The sequence below is a fragment of the Narcine bancroftii genome, chromosome 9 (genome assembly GCF_036971445.1).
Source record: "Narcine bancroftii isolate sNarBan1 chromosome 9, sNarBan1.hap1, whole genome shotgun sequence".
In the NCBI taxonomy this organism is placed as follows: Eukaryota; Metazoa; Chordata; class Chondrichthyes; order Torpediniformes; family Narcinidae; genus Narcine; species Narcine bancroftii.
This window is the reverse complement of record NC_091477.1, coordinates 23130791-23146900: the sequence shown is the minus strand read 5'-3', so window position 1 is coordinate 23146900 and position 16110 is coordinate 23130791. Positions and strand designations below refer to the sequence as shown.

The following is a 16110-nucleotide window of genomic DNA, read 5'->3' as shown; positions in this document are numbered from 1 at the left end:
AGTCACAGGTGCTGTGACAACATTTAAAAACTATCTGTATGATCACTTGAATTGCCAAGGCCGGGAAAGCTATGGACAAGTGCTGGTAAATTTAATTAGTGTATATGGGTACTTGATAATACTCTAAAAGGCATATTTTGATGCTGTGTGGATCCATAATTTTCAATTTTGGAACAGATGGAAACATTTTTGAATCAGCTGAAATTATAAAAGCACATTTCTACTTTTAAAGTGTCTGGCAATATAATAATTACATTATGATTAGGCTTTGTTTACTGAGGATCACAAAACCTGTATTTTCCCTCAGGTAGAAAATGTGATGGCTTTTTGAAGCAATGACATATTAATTATATTTCTAAAATTGTCAGTCTTATGCTGGGGAAACTGGATTGGTCAATTTGTGAATGAAATTGTGAATTGAAAGAGCATGAAATGTGAGGAAATTTGAATGAAATTAGAGTGCATTGCGTTGATATTTGAATTAGGCTGTGTGATTCTAATACAGTAAAACCCGTAATCCAGAATTCAAGCAACTGGGAAAAAAATCTCAGAAATAAATAGGTAAAGAATGCAAAAGTTTAAAATCGGTGCACCTTGTCATTGGTTTGCCAATCTCAAGCAACTGGAAAATTCACTTATCTGGCATCTAATTGAAAATAATCACATTTATGATGAGAAAAATCACAGGATATCTGTCAAATTACAGAAATAAAGAAATTAAAAGATAACAGCATGATTTAAAAAAAAAGATTTTTGCTGAACAAGTGACTTTCCTCAATGTCACATCTGGACATTGGTTTATATGTTTTGTGAAATGAGAAAAATATTGGATTGGTTACTTAAATAAGAACATTTCCTCAGTTTTTGGATGTTTGTTCAAGACTAAATGAATGATGCAGGAAATAGGTGCTTAGCAAACCTAAACCCTTTCTGACACACTCCACTGTCCCTTAACAACATGTTTTTCATCTTTTCTGCCAAAAAAATATATTAAGCATTGTGGGAGAGACTAATTTGAACTCTGACTTGACACCACTTCTTTGGCTCAAGGCTCTATTTCACCCTGAGTTCAGGATTTCAAACCTCATTTGTAATGGTCCGAAGACCAATTTTTTGTTTGGAGCAGATGGAACACCATGCTATGAGGAAATATTCAGAACAATGTGAAAGCTCATGATTTGTTTTAAATTGAAAAACTTAAGATCTAAAGTTTATTATACATAATCTAGATTTATAGCTGAGGAGGTAGGGTGGAGAGTTGAAGAAATGTAAGGGTAAAATTGAATAGGAGGCCGGATTTCAGCAGTCAATGGGTGAAGGAAATGAAAAGATTGGATAGGAGCTACAAATAAATATTTTGGAAGGGAAGGATCATTAGAGGGATCAATAAATGCTGCACCAAGGAGTGAGGTCGTTGAGGAGGTGAAAGAGGATGTGCGAGTGAAGAAGTACAATAATTTGGCTGAGGGAGGGGAGGGAATGGAAGCAAATCAGTGATATCAGTGTGTCATCTTCATGCCCGTTCCTTGCAAGCAGGGATCATGGGGAAATAAGACAAAGGAGAATTTAGACAATAGAGCAGAAAAGGATGGTGAAGAATTTGAAGGGGACTGCAATGTTGGCTTTTTGATATTTCTCCAATCAGAAAAGCACCATTGTGGTGGGGTGGGGGGCAAAAATGTGGGCTGGAGTTCCAAAGGTCGAGCCACCCAAGGAGCCCACCATCCAGTACACATTGTCTATTATTGTGCCCAATGACAGAGGAAATCCATTGGTGCTTCAAATAAAGGCCGGCTGGTTCCCTCCAACATTCCTGTCTGTTTTGAACTACAATCACAACATTTATAATAGACTTCGGTGAATTTTCTCGTTTTAATAACTGCAATCATTATTTCATGGAAATCGTGGCTATCGGTTCATTTGGAATCGATGCCCAACGCTCAACATGAGAGTCGCATTCGTTTAATTTTAAGAGGCCGTTTCTTTCATTAAAAGCTGCCAAAATTTCAACCATGCAATACATTTTAAACCCGACGGATAAAGATCTCCCCCCCACCCCCTCTCTCATTTCAGCGTGGCGGCGCTTCCACGTCGCAACCACTTGCCCGGACACTGGACCCCTCGGGAGGATGACCCGGAGCCGCTGATTGACAGGTCGGCTGGAGCCGCGCGGCATTTTGGGACAGCCAGACGCTCCCCACTCGGAGTGGAGCGGCTGCCTCTGCGAAGGAGACATATTGTCACGCTGTCATTGTAAGTGATTGACGTTATTTGTGCACTTCATTTGCTTGTAATCGTGGTCAGTGTGTCATCTTCATGCCCGTTCCTTGAGCGTTCGTTTATAATGTGGGTTGTTTAAAGGAAAACGCCCGAGAGGAGTGTAGAGGAGGCCTGGCGATCTCTCATGAAGACTGGACGGTCATTTTTAAGCCATTGGAGTTCTATAATTAGTCGTTGTTAAACATAGCCAAATAATTGCAACCTTCCTTCACGTGATTATCTCACGGCGCTGGAACAGCGACGGTCCTTGCTGCTCCTTGTGGCAAGGAAATGCGAGCCTGGTTGACCGACTGTTGAAGAAACGGATGTTTTTAATAACCCACCAGGCCAACCCGGAAATTGCCAGTCGATTCCCTCTCCCTGTTTTAATGGATTTGCAGCGTCTGATGCCCGTGAGGAAAGATGCAAAGAACGGAGCTCCTTGGAACAATACGCCGCACCACATGACAAAGGCTCGACTGAATCCGGCCGTCAATATTGGGATGCAGACACGAGCTGACGAGAGGAGCCACCTTAGGGGAGACGTGGCTCATGCGAAATAACTCGACCGTAACTTTGCAGTTCCCCCCCCCCCCGTCCCCTCCCCTGCAAAGCTGGACGCGGACACACGTACAGACACTGCAGCATTTTGCTGATAGGGTGCAGTTTGCCCACCTTTGTGTGTTTTAACTTGCCTTGTATTCGTTTCAAACATTTTAAAGAAAGGATTTTAACTTCGACGTGTTCCCATGAGTGATGCTTTAGTCGTGGCAGGCGGTACCGACTTGAAGAACAAGGCTGTTGCCGGCCTGTTACGAAGCCACATTCCCAGAGGCTGCGGTGTGGTTGTAACTTTTAAAATAAAAATGGTTTATGCATCCTGATAAAGAGCGAAACATTGGAAAAATCTGACCCCACGCAGGTCCTTCCTTGCAATTACGACCTGTTCACCATCCAATCAGCTGCTGAAACCCAGCGCTGTATTTTTGATTGAGTCAGCGTGTGGAAGTTTAAAATCTTGAACCAGACTGTGTATGGCCATCGATTCCACGATTATCAGAATTAGCGGGGGTTGAATTCATCGGCAGATCTCAAATGAGTAACTGCAAAGTGAATTCGCATGAGCCACGTCTCCCAGAAGGTTGCTTCTCTCAATTTGTCGTCGATCAATTATATAATGATGTTTGCATTGTTTGAGATTAATTCTGCAATCAATGGCTTTCCTCCAAATCTATTTATTGCGATAACAATTTATTGATTGCTCCAAAGCATATAGGGGATATTGAAGGAAAAACAAAAGTTTACAATAATACCAGATGGGTCGGAGAATAGTGCAGAACTTTGCTTCTGTGCAAATGGAATGGATTCCAACCCCTTTTTATTGGCAATCAGTCTGGTTGTAATAAGTTTTTATTGTAATTTTTGGTTGTTTTCCGAGGTCTGCATAATGAAGCAGAAAAAAAAATTGCACAATTTCAGGAAAAGAAAACATTGCTTTGATTTTTGGAAAGGTATGAATCGTTGGGTAATTGTCAACGAGTGGGAAGCTGTGGGAATTGGTCTGAACACTGAATATTCATCTTTGACAAAACAGCAATTCCAAATTGGTTAAAGTATCATGACATGGTCGTCCATTCTGTTTGATTTACTCATGGTGTGTGTGCATGTGCAAAAATTTCAATGTGGCGCGCGCACACACAGAGCGATAAAGCTCCTCTTGATGCTGAAGTGAGGTGGATCAACTCAACTGCAGGGCCAACAACATTGAATGATGTTCTTATCAGGGAGGTGTATCTGTCCGTTATTCTTCCTTCCACTATGCAATGTCCTTGGTTTATGAGCGTGAAGTTCTATTCTGGTACTGATATTACCATGTAGGCTGAAATTAGTTAACATTGCAGAATTCAAGTAACCTGATTGTTGAAGGTTACTTCATAAAGCGAAGAATGGCCATCTCTATAGTTGACAAACTTTTTATTATTTTGAGGGAATTCTGTGTTATAATAAACTTTTCAGCTTTAATTTTTTTTGTCACATTTTAGCTGGTTCAGTGAGAAGAGTACTTTGCAAGCAGTCTAACAGGGTAGCTCGAACATTCATACAACTATTCAAAGTGCAAGAGCACAATTAGAGTATAGCATTACACTAAGAAAGGAAGGGCAGCATGCAAGCACTGTGATGGGGCTAATTTAAGAACCTGATGGCAGCAGGGGAAGAATGTCATTAAGCACATTGGTCTGCTGAAAGACATTCTTGAACCTTCTTCCCAAAGGGAGGAGGGAGAAAGATAGTGTATCCAGGGTGTGATGGGTTCATGAGGATGGTGACTTTCTTTTCTAGACAGTGGGAAATGTAGATAGGGTCCACAGATGGAATGGAAATTTGTGTGATGTTCTCAGCTTCATTCATCACCTCTGCAGCTTCTATTAATCATGGGTAGAGCAGTTCCCATACCATGTTATGGTTGACCACAACTGTTACTGTGGTCAACAGTGCTTTTTTTAAACACCAGCATGATTGCACTAAGGGATTTGAATCACATAGTACTTTATTTATCTATGCTTCAGATTCATTTTCTACAAAAATAAAGTTGTAGAAATTAAAAAAAACTAGTTGTGAATTTTCTACTCACTGCTGCATGTACAGTGTGGAACTCCAGTTGATAGTTAAAGTTCATGGAAAAGAAACACTTGATCTCTATTGTCCAATCAGCTTCCTGCTGAACTGAGCTTTTCAAATCCAACTGCCTGATTCACCTGACTCCAATTGCCAGGTGAAGCCTTCAGATAAAATCCCTGCTGAAGTCTGCTACAAAGTTGACACAAAATGGAAACTTGTCAAATGGTTCAAGAAGTCTACAATTTTCAAAGAACAGACATTTCTGGGCAAGTATAGTTATAGTTACATCCAAAATACAACTGGAGGCAATTCTGAAGTTTTCAGTGGTACATTGAAAGGCACAAGAGGGTTGAAGGTTGTCTCTGCATTCAACATGCCAACAATTTTTCCTCTTTCACAGAACCTGTGTTCTGGGCTTCTGCTAAGATCCTCACTAATAGGGCTCATCTTCAGTAATTCATTTGCCCAGCTCTATCTAGCCATGCCTGTGTGCTTCACCGGATCCTTCCTCAATCGTTTCCCCCTCCCTGCAACACATACAAATCTACCAATTGATCTTCACCCCCAGTTGGCAATTGGAATTCCCCTCCAAGCAATACATCTCCCTGACTCAGATCAACCTAATTGACTACTAATTGTTGCTATTTTAATTTCCCAACCCCACTGTAGCTGAGGGACTTTTAACCACACCACCTGCTGATTGAATTGAATCTCTTTTTAATAATGTGTGATCTCCCTTTTCAGCAAAACAAAGGTTTTAGAGGATAGAAAGAATAAGTAAAATAATTATGTTCTAAAGAAAGCAAATTTAACATATTGGTAGGGCAAATAGCTTTACAATGGAAATAATTGGAAGTGGGAAAGATAAAATAACATGCCTCTTTAACAAATTTAAATATGATATGTAAATATTATTATGAGGCCAGTATCTTGTCAGCAAAATTTAGTTAGAAATATATAATTTACATCAATGTGATTCTCTGCTAAATAGCTTCAGTAAATTTGCAAGGAACACACAAAATGCTGGAGGAACTCAGCAAGTGGAAGGCAAAAGATAGCTGATGTTTTGTCCAAATCCCTACACCAGGAATGGTCAAAACAGTGAATATCTTTTCCCTTCCATAGATGCTGCATGACCTGCTGAGTTCCTCCAACATTGTGTGCAATTCTCCAGTTTTCCAGCATCTGATGTCCTTCTGGTTTACCTTAGTAAATTTGCTGTTGATGGATGATAGATGAATTATTGCAAAAGGAATGAATCAACTGAATGACCTGAAATACACATACAGAGCCTCAGAAGCTTTGTCCCTAAACATTTAATGAAATTTCTATTAAGATTTTATTTCCTGACATAATGTGTATTACAATAAAAATAATGAAGTTACAAGAATAGCACATATTTTCACTATGGTTAATTAATTTTGGCATTCAGAATCCTGCTTAGCTGTTGGATAGATTGGATGCAGAACAGCGACCTCTGTACTGAGTTTATAATGTGCTTCATCTATGAGCTGAAAGGAGCATTCCTCACTGCAGTAGCACAACACTGTTTTATCTTAAAGAACTTAAAGGATTTCTGAACAGTTCCATATTTCTTTTTTTTGGGAATGGTTTTGCCAAAACCTTACTAATTCTACCTCTGGTCCTATATTATGAAGATTTTAGATGTTCACCAATCAATTTTTCTGAAGCGATTTTTATCAAATGTGGCATTAACTGCAGTTTAAAATATCATAGTCTACAGATCCATTCTGCATGAAGTCTTTTATGTTGTTTCATACCCATATCCTTTGAAGAGCATAAAGCAACTGCCTATGGCCCTTGGTAATGTTGATTGTTTCTCATTCTGCCTTGCTTGTTTACTGCTGAACCTCCCAATATATAATTTTATCTCGTGCTCGATGAGTCCCATACACTCTGAGCTGGCCCCTGTTTCCCATATACATTAGGTTATTCAAAATACTGTGAAGCAATATATCAAAATTTAAATTCTCATCTGTGTTCAGGTTTCTCTACAAGCTCACTGCTCTCTAACTTTATATCCTCATCCAGTTCTCTGAGTCCTTCAGTCCTCCAACTCTGACCTTGAATCTTTTTTGCTTGAATGTCAACAACAGCAGTGCTCAGATTTGCAATTCCTTCCTCAACCTTTCAATTTCTTTACTAACTCCATTAAAATTTCCTTGAGGATCAAGCTTTTTGAATTCTTTTATAATATTGCCATATGTCACTTAGTATGACACTGTTTAAAATTGCCTCCTGGATATTTTCAGTATTAAACATAAATCTAAGCTATTGTTGGTGTTACTGCTGTTGATTCCTAATGTGGCCTTTTGTGTAGTCAGTGGCAAAGAATGTAAAGTTGCATTCATTGAAATGCATTAAAACAGGCAATATTTGCAAATCAAAGGAAGCTTGTAAGTCTGCTTCCCACTCCACAATGTTTCCCTCCCTCCACCACCTTCATTGAAGATATATATGACGAACCTCAGAAAACAGAGTGCTTTTTCCATATCTCAGAAACCATCTATCTAATGATGAAGGTCAGCATTTGGGCATCTGAAAACAATTGAAATCTCAAAACCACTGCTAAATTTATGATCTGCAGCATCAGGTCTGTAATTACTTAAAAGACAGGCATCGAAAGGCAGGCTACATCAACCACATGCCTCTGGAATTCACCTCCATGCTTTGTCATGGAAAGTCGTGACTAGAAGATGGGGGAAATGCTTTAAGAATGTTCTCAAAGCAACCCCATCAATACTTGACAATCCTTGGCCTATGGCAGGACAAACTGCCTGGGTTGAGAATAAGAACATTAAGTTCTTTCAAGTATGTCCAGTAGAATGATTCTATCTCCCAAATTATTCACCTCTCCCACCATGTCAAGTGGCTGTGCCTAACAAGTGAAGGATTTGCTGATCCATGTTGCTTTCATCACACACTTTCAAATCCATAGTAGTAGGATGGAAGCAAGTCACCCTCAATTCTACTTAGGAAAAAGCCAACAAGATTTCCTGATAAAAAAGAAGCAGTTTCTTCTGAGAAGTTGGCTTAGTGAATCCATTATGTTTATTAAGGGAATTCCAGGAATATACCAGAAAATGAGCAGTTATAATGTTCACAGAATTGCTTTCAATTAGTTCTTTAACAAAAAATGTTTATTATAAGATTTATATTTATTCAATTGATGCCAGAAAATGGTATCCTGCATCAGCGTGTGAAGTATGCAGGTAACTTGCTAAACTAATACGTAATCATCTGCTGGTAGCAGCAGTTAGTCACTTTACATCTTGGTTGACAAGTGAATCACGTGTTGGAGAATTGGGACTGAGTTCAACTTTTCTTCTGGTTCGCTGGATTCTCCCAGCTTTATGTAAACTAAAAAATACAACTATGAAACCTGATTTTTCTTGAGAGCCAAAAAATGAAATAGAAGCACTGACATTCTGCTAGTGAACCTTATTTTGTGATTTGCTGGCCTTTATTTATTCATGGGGGGGGGGGGTGATTTGTTTTCTTCTTTGTTGAACCTTGACCTTTCAACACCTTAAATCATAACATTTTGGCTTTGAGCTTGTCCTTCATCCTGATGTTTCTGTAACTCATTCTTCCTTGCCTCATTGTTTTCAGGATTGGTACCAGGAACAACAATCATTTTGCTGAAATTCTCTCCCATTTTGCCCTCTGAAGCCTTAACCCTCCTAATCTTTCTTCACTTGACATTTAGTTTCCAGGTGCCTCTATGAAATGGCTTTGGCTATTTTTTTTTCTTTAAAGCTACTAGACAAATTTCATTGAATGTTATTTTTATAAAGCTTTTCAAAGACATATCCCTTTGACAGACCTACCCAGTGATGCAAATAATGCTTTTAAAATTTAATTCCAATACATTTATTGCAAATTTTATTTTGAAAATCACTAGAGTTCACTTAGGGCTCTACAGTTACTGGAGCAAAAATCAACCTGTGGGAGGATGGGAACTAGATTGTCAGAGCAGATAGAGGGAGTGGAGAAGGGAAAAGGTAGTGAAAATTGAATGTATCATTAAAGATCAGTGGGTTGTACATGGTGGAAGTATTCTCACATGTCTCTATTTCAATGCAAGGAGTATTGTAGGAAAGGCAGACAAGCTTAGAGCATGAATTAGCACATGGAATTATGACATTGTGGCCATTAGTGAAACTTGGTTACAGGAATGGCAGGGCTGGCAGTTCAATGTTCCAGGCTTCCACTGTTTTAGACTCAATAGAATGGGGGGGGGGTGTGAATGAGGGGATGAAAGGGAGAGGAGAGGCATTGTTCATCAGGGAAAATATCACAGTTGTGGTCAGGCAGGACAGACCAAAGGGTTTGTTTACTGAGGCTATATGGGTGGAGCTAAGGAACGCGGAAAGTATGACCACATTCAAGGGGTTGTATTTTAGAACACCCAATAGTCATCATGAATTGGATGAGCAAATCTGTAGAGAGATAGCAGACAGCTGCAGGAATCATAAGGTTCTGATAGTAGGAGATTTAAATTTTCCACAGGTTGACTGGGATTCCCATACAGTAAAAGGGCTGGATGGCTTGGAATTTGTCAATTGTGTTCAGGAAAGTTTTCTAAATCAATATTTAGAGGTACCAACTAGAGAGAGTGCAAAACTGGATCTAGTAGGGAACAAGACAGGACAGGTGATAGAAGTATGCGCAGGGTAACATTTTGGGTCCAGTGATCATAATGGCATAACCTCGGGTCAAGATTCTAAATTGAGAAAGGCCAATTTTGAAGAAATGAGAAAGGATCTAGAATGCGTGGATTGGGATAAGTTGTTTTCTGGCAAGGATATGCGAGGTAAATGGAGGACCTTTAAAGGTGAAATTTTGAGAGTACAGAGTTTGTAAGTTCCTTCCAGGATTAAAGGCAATGTTAGCAGGCAGAGTTGGTTTTCGAAGGATATTGGGGATCTGGTTCGGAAGGTGTTTAGCAGGTATAGGTAACACAGAGCAAATGATCTACTTGAGAAGTATAAACAATGCAAGTAAAACCTCAAAAAAGAAATCAGGACTGCTAAAGGAAGACATGAGGTTGCTTTGGCAGATAATATAAAGGAAAATCCTAATGGTTTCTACAGGTATATTAAGAGCAAAGGGATAGTAAGGGGAAAAATTGGTCCCCTTGAAAATCAGAGTGGGTCGGCTTTGTGTGGAGCCAAAAGAGACAGGGGAAATCTTAATCATCTTTTCATCAGTATTCACTCAGGAAATGAGCACAGAATCATGGAAAGTAAGGAAAACAAGCAGTGAGTTCACGGAACCTATACAGATGAAAAAGGAGGCAGTGCTTGCTGTCTTAAAGCAAATTAGAGTGGATAAATCCCCAGGGCCTGACAAGATATTCCCTCAAATCTTGATGGAGGCTAGTGTAAAAATTGTATGGGCTCTGGCAGAAATATTTAAAATGTCCTTAGCCACGAATGTGGTGCTGGAGGATTGGAGAGTAGCACACATTGTTCCGTTGTTTAACAAAGGCTCCAAAAGTAACCCTGGAAGTTGTAGGCCAATGATCCTGATGTTAGTAGTAAATAAATTATAGGAAGGTGTTCCAAGAGATCAGATATACAATTATTTAGATAGCCAGAAACAGATTAGGGATGGTCAATGTGGCTTTGTGCGAGCTAGGGCATGTTTAACCAAGGAGGTTTCTCAAGGAGGTTACCAGGAAAGGATGAAGGATGTTGTCTACATGGACTTTGACAAGGTCCCACATGGAAGGTTAGTCAGGAGGGTTCAGACACTAGGTATTCTATTAATTCATAGGAATCTTGATGAACAGTAGCAAACATAATTTGTGAGACAAGGATTAGGAAATAAACAGAGAACATATCAAGAAAGAGAGTTAATAAGAGTGAGAGTTTGATAAATCAAATGAAACAAGAGAGAAAGAAATTGGAAAGAGAAAAAATATTAAAATATGGCATTTTAAAAATGACAAATACCAATTCGCTATCTGAGAGAATGATATTCCACATCTTAAATTGTTAGTCTCTGGACAAGATGGTGGTTTATGGGCAATTAACAAACAAATGATTATATGATTAATTATTTTTTTAACTTTGCATGGGAAGTTTAGTGGTCAGTCAAAGTACAAATGGGGCAACGTCTTGAAAAGCATGATATAGATGTTATTTCTGATATTATAAGTAGAATAAATCAGCCAAGCAACAGATGGTATTTTGTTATTTGTATTGTTTCTTCGGTGTAACATATTACTAAATGATTTGTGTCTTAATAATGTTGTTCAGATTATTTTTTTATCATAACAAGCTTGCCTGAAATTACAGAGAAGTTGCTGCCAATTTAGCAGTTTTTTCCCCCCCAAAATATTGTGTTACATAGCCAGCTAACTTAAAACATAAAAACAATCAGAATTCCCAATCCTTATGTTATTTCGAGAAGGAAAGAGAGGAAATCCTACTTTTGAGTGATTTTCCCATTTCATTCCATTCCTTCCATCATAACTAGTGGAAACAGTAAGCTTGCTCCAGGATTTCTGTACTTTGCAATATTTCTCAGCATATATACTATGTGGCCCATAGTCCATTTTAAAGTTGTTTATGAGTTGAAAACAGGAAGTGCTTGTGCTTTTTTTCAAACTTTGGTAAGTTTTCAGTTACACAGGAAGGATTTGTGGTCTGTTGGTTCGTGTGGGATGACAGGTGGGAACTGAACTGTTGGGTTCTGTAAAATTTAACAAAATATTTTATGTTCAACAGTTAAGAATAAGGAGGTTTAACATGTAAGGACTTGGATTTACTGAAGTGATTAGTGATTCTGGTTTTTATTTTGGTTAGGTGTAGTTCTTTGTGATCATCATGTCTAGCAGAGGTGGAAAGAAGAAAACAACCAAGATTTCACGGTCTGCAAAAGCTGGTGTTATTTTCCCTGTTGGGCGAATGTTGCGTTACATAAAGAAAGGTCACCCTAAATACAGAATTGGTGTTGGTGCTCCAGTTTACATGGCTGCAGTTCTGGAGTATCTGACTGGTAAGTCAAAATATTTTTCAGGCCTTAAAATGAATATGACTGAATGGCATTATGGAAGATATTTATTCATAGGGGGGTGATTAAAACTGCTAAGATGATCACTGCGACCTTCCTTCCCTCTAACGACGATATCTACAGGGAGTGGTGTTTAAAGAGGGCTCAGAGAATCATTGAAGACCCTTACCATCCAGCCCGTAGTATCTTTGAGATACTGCCGACAAGGGAGAGGTACAAGAGCATAAAAAACAGGACTGCCAGGCTGTTTCTTCCTGCAGGTAGTGAATAAAAGCTTAGAAATTATTTATATATGCAATGCCCTCCATAATGTTTGGGATAAAGACACTTTTTTTTCCTTTATTTGCTTCTGTGCTCCACAGTTTTAAATTTGAAATCAAGCAATTCACATGTAATTAAAGTGCACATTATAGATTTTTTTCAAGGTTATTTGATTATTGGTTTGACCATGTGAAATTACAGCACTTTTTATACATAATCCCCTCATTTTAGGGCATCATAATGTTTGGGACATTTGGCTTCACTGGTGTTTGTGAGTACTCAAGTATGTTTAGTTGCTTCATTGGTGCAGGTATAAGAGAGCAAGGCTTGTTTCAAAGCTTTTGATTACGTTTGGTGTCTGTTGTTGTCATTTTTCAACATGAGTTGTGCCAAAGAAGCCATTATGAGGCTGAAGAACAAGAATAAAACAGTAACAGACATCGCCCAGTAACAGAATCCTAAACTTTAGGATTACCAAAATCAATGGGTTGGAACATCATTAAGAAGAAAGAGTGTACTCGTGAGCTCAGTAATCGCAAAGGGGCTGGTATTCAAAGGAAAACCTCCACTGCTGAAGACAGAAGAATTCTCATCATAATGAAGAAAAATCCCCAAAGCAGAAACACCTCAGGAGGCAGGCGTGGCTGTATCAATGACTACTGTCCACAGAAGACTTCATGAACAGAAATACAGAGGATACGTTGCAAGGTGCAAACCATTAGTTAGCCACAGAACGGATAGCCAGATTACAGTTAAAAGAGGCTGCAGAATTCTGCAAAATTGTTTTGTGGACAGATGAGACCAAGATTAACCTGTATCAGAGGTGATGGCAAGAGCAAAGTATGGAGGCGTAAAGGTACTGCCCAAGATCAAGAGCGTACCACCTTTGCCATGGTTTGCATCTTTCAGGGTAAAAAAATCTTTACTTTTTTGCTGAGATAAATGGACCCTTTGATCTCTTTAAGGAAATCTTGATTGCAAAGCTTCATTGTGTGGATTGCATGGTGCTTATCATTTGCAGAGTTCAGAAGGAACTTCAAGCTTTGCATTTGGAGATTTATACTCTAAATTGTTGAGAAATCATGTTGAATACTTTCATGACAAGTTTACGATTTTCATCTTTTCTGGTCTTTTACATATTTCAATTTTCTGTTTGATATTTAAACAGCATGTTTCCACTTCTTTCCTTTGTCTTGGGCATTATTAATCAATATAGTGGAGAAAATGGAGGAATATAGTACAGAGGGTCCTGTCTGGCTGCATCATTTTGTCAGGTATAATAGCTGCAAAGCTATCAGCTGAGAGGATCACTTTTCTCTATCAACGACATTTACTGGGAGCGCTGCCTAAGGAGGGCTCAGGGAATTATAGAAGACCCCTTCCATCCAGCACACAATATCTTCAACCCACTACTCTTAAAAAGAAAGTACAGGAGCATCAAAATCAGGACTACCAGGCTGGGAAAATAGCTTCTTCTCACAGGCTGTGAGACTGCTAAACAGTATCCTATAACGGTGACAACCGTTCCAAGTATTTATATATATTTATTTTGATTATTTATTTGATCTTTATGCACTGTGTATTTTGTGGGGTTTTTTTCAAATTTGGTCTGAAGAGATGCTGCTTCGATGAACTTATGAAGCACAATTGTACTGCCACTTGTAAATACATAAGGGAGGGGACTTGGAGCAAATTCCTGTGCTATAGTTTGATGGAAGTCCACACATGAACAAAATCACATTGGAACTCAGTGCACCAAATTCAAATTTATATTTAAAAAAATGAAATTACTTGATATTTTTAGAAATTCTTGCTGGTTGCAAATTTTGGATGCTTATGCTTCGATGAAAGTTGACTGTATGAGATGTAATATGTATTCTGTTTACAAATGCACATGCAGGCAGCTTTCTGTTGTTCTCCATTCTGCGTTCGGGACAGTCTAATTAAATTGATAATAATTTTATTAAACTAAATACCAATTTTTCAGCTGAAATTTTGGAGTTGGCTGGAAACGCTGCTAGAGACAACAAAAAGGGAAGGGTCACTCCTAGGCACATTCTGCTGGCTATTGCAAATGATGAAGAACTGAACCAGGTTTGTGGTGGAAGTTCTTTACATTTTTAGAAATTATTTGAAATTTTGAAGTTTTCTGTAGTTTCCTTCCTGTATGTAAACTAAAAAGATGACAAAATATTTGTTTATTAAATAATTGTTTTTAATTCCATAACTGAAGATGTTAACAAAATAGAGTAAAGGAGAAAATGTATGAAACAAATAATCAAAATAAGATTAACTGAAAATATATTCTCCATTTACATGTTAATTATTGGCAAGGAGTCCTACAGTCTTTGCAGTTCCTGTTATTTCACGTCAAGACATAGTGGTTTCCTAGACTGGAAATACTGTAATGTAATGTCTTTTAAATCCTTTACAACAAAACATGTAACTCCTCAACTTTGATTATGTGGATTTATTTGTATAACACTGGACTACATTCTTTTTTCAAAAGGTTTGCTTACTGAAAAAAAAATTGGGGATTATGAGAGACAACCTCAAGATGAACACAAAGATAATTTCAGATTTGCTGTATCATTTAGGAAGTTGGAGAAACATTAAATTAACTTTTATTGAATTTAGCTCATTTAATCGCATAATGATGCTGACACATTGAGTTAGTTCATTTGATCTAAAAATGCTTTTACGCTGATTTTCCTTTGTACTCACCAACTGATGCTTCTGATGGTAATTTTATAGACCACTGAAAATTACTCTCTAAAAAAGGTTAATTGCTTAAAAAAAAAGAAACAAAAGGGGAGTTTGTGGTCAGGTGAGAGAACGAAAAACTTTCAGTGTTACAATAAGGAATGGGACTGTCAGGATTGCTCTGAGAGTCAGCAATAATTCAGTGGACCAAAGAGCATCCTTTGTTTAAAAAAACCTGCCTTAAGTTTTTATTATGCAGTCAAAATTATGATATGAATTCTTGTTATTCTGCCTGATAGCCACAACTGCCATGTTTGTTTTATTACTTTCTGTATCTAAGAATTGATTCAGATTATTTTGTGGTAATTTCCATGATCATATGCTAGAATCAAGGTAATGTGGAAAAATAAAACTTTAGTGATAATAACCTTTTCAAGTCAGTCCTTGATTTTCTGTGCCACTATCTGTTGTCATTTCCAAGCTGCCTCAAAATTTAGTTATCCTGATGGTTTGTTTAGTTTCAGTACTTTACATGATTTCTGTGGTGTCCAGATGCTATTTCATTCAATACTTGAACAGGTAAATTCCAGCAACATACAGTCTGGAAATTTTGAAGTTCAGATACAAAGGATACTTTGGATGGAAGCTCCTCTCATGATGTGTTTGATTTCATCTCATTTGAATGTGGAAATATATTTCATGGTGCAAATAGAATCGGACGTTTAACTTTTTACCCTCTTTTTCTCTAGCTGCTCAAAGGTGTTACTATAGCTAGTGGAGGTGTCCTACCAAACATTCATCCTGAACTGTTGTCTAAGAAACGAGGGTCCAAAGGAAAACTTGAAGCCATCATCACCTCACCCCCAGTAAAAAAAGCAAAGTCCTCACAATCTACAAAGAAAACTGGAGGAAAGAAAGGCAAAAAAGGGTCTGGAAAAGGGGCTAAGGTATAAATTAAAAATATACTTCATAAATTTTGACTTTGTGAAATGTTACACAATGTTAAAATACCTCTGCAAAATCTATTTACTCAAAAAGATAATATTAAATCTCATTTGTTTAGCAATGATATTGATACAGAGAGGTAAATTTTACTGGGAGGTAAATTTTTAAGGTTCACGGTTCCTTTTACTGTCACGAAATAATGCATAAAAATGTAATATATATGATATACTTCAACTTTTGTCTGCTGTAAGGCAAAGAAAGAGTCGCCATGAGCATTGC

The 16110-nt window shown here is 38.0% G+C and overlaps 1 protein-coding gene across 3 annotated transcripts in view; it reads left to right on the top strand.

Moving 5' to 3' along the window:
* Positions 1-2073: 2073 nt before the first annotated feature.
* Positions 2074-16110, top strand: part of macroh2a1 (macroH2A.1 histone) — a 32334-nt gene continuing 18297 nt past the window's right edge. For 2 of the 3 annotated variants that reach the window (XM_069898431.1, XM_069898428.1), the window contains exons 1-4: positions 2074-2253; positions 11715-11907; positions 14171-14277; positions 15636-15833. In XM_069898431.1, the coding sequence (XP_069754532.1) occupies positions 11736-11907; positions 14171-14277; positions 15636-15833 (477 nt within the window). In that variant the 5' untranslated portion in view covers positions 2074-2253; positions 11715-11735. Of the gene's footprint in view, positions 2254-11556; positions 11580-11714; positions 11908-14170; positions 14278-15635; positions 15834-16110 lie in introns of those variants that run through there. The other variant, XM_069898429.1, reaches the window with a different exon arrangement.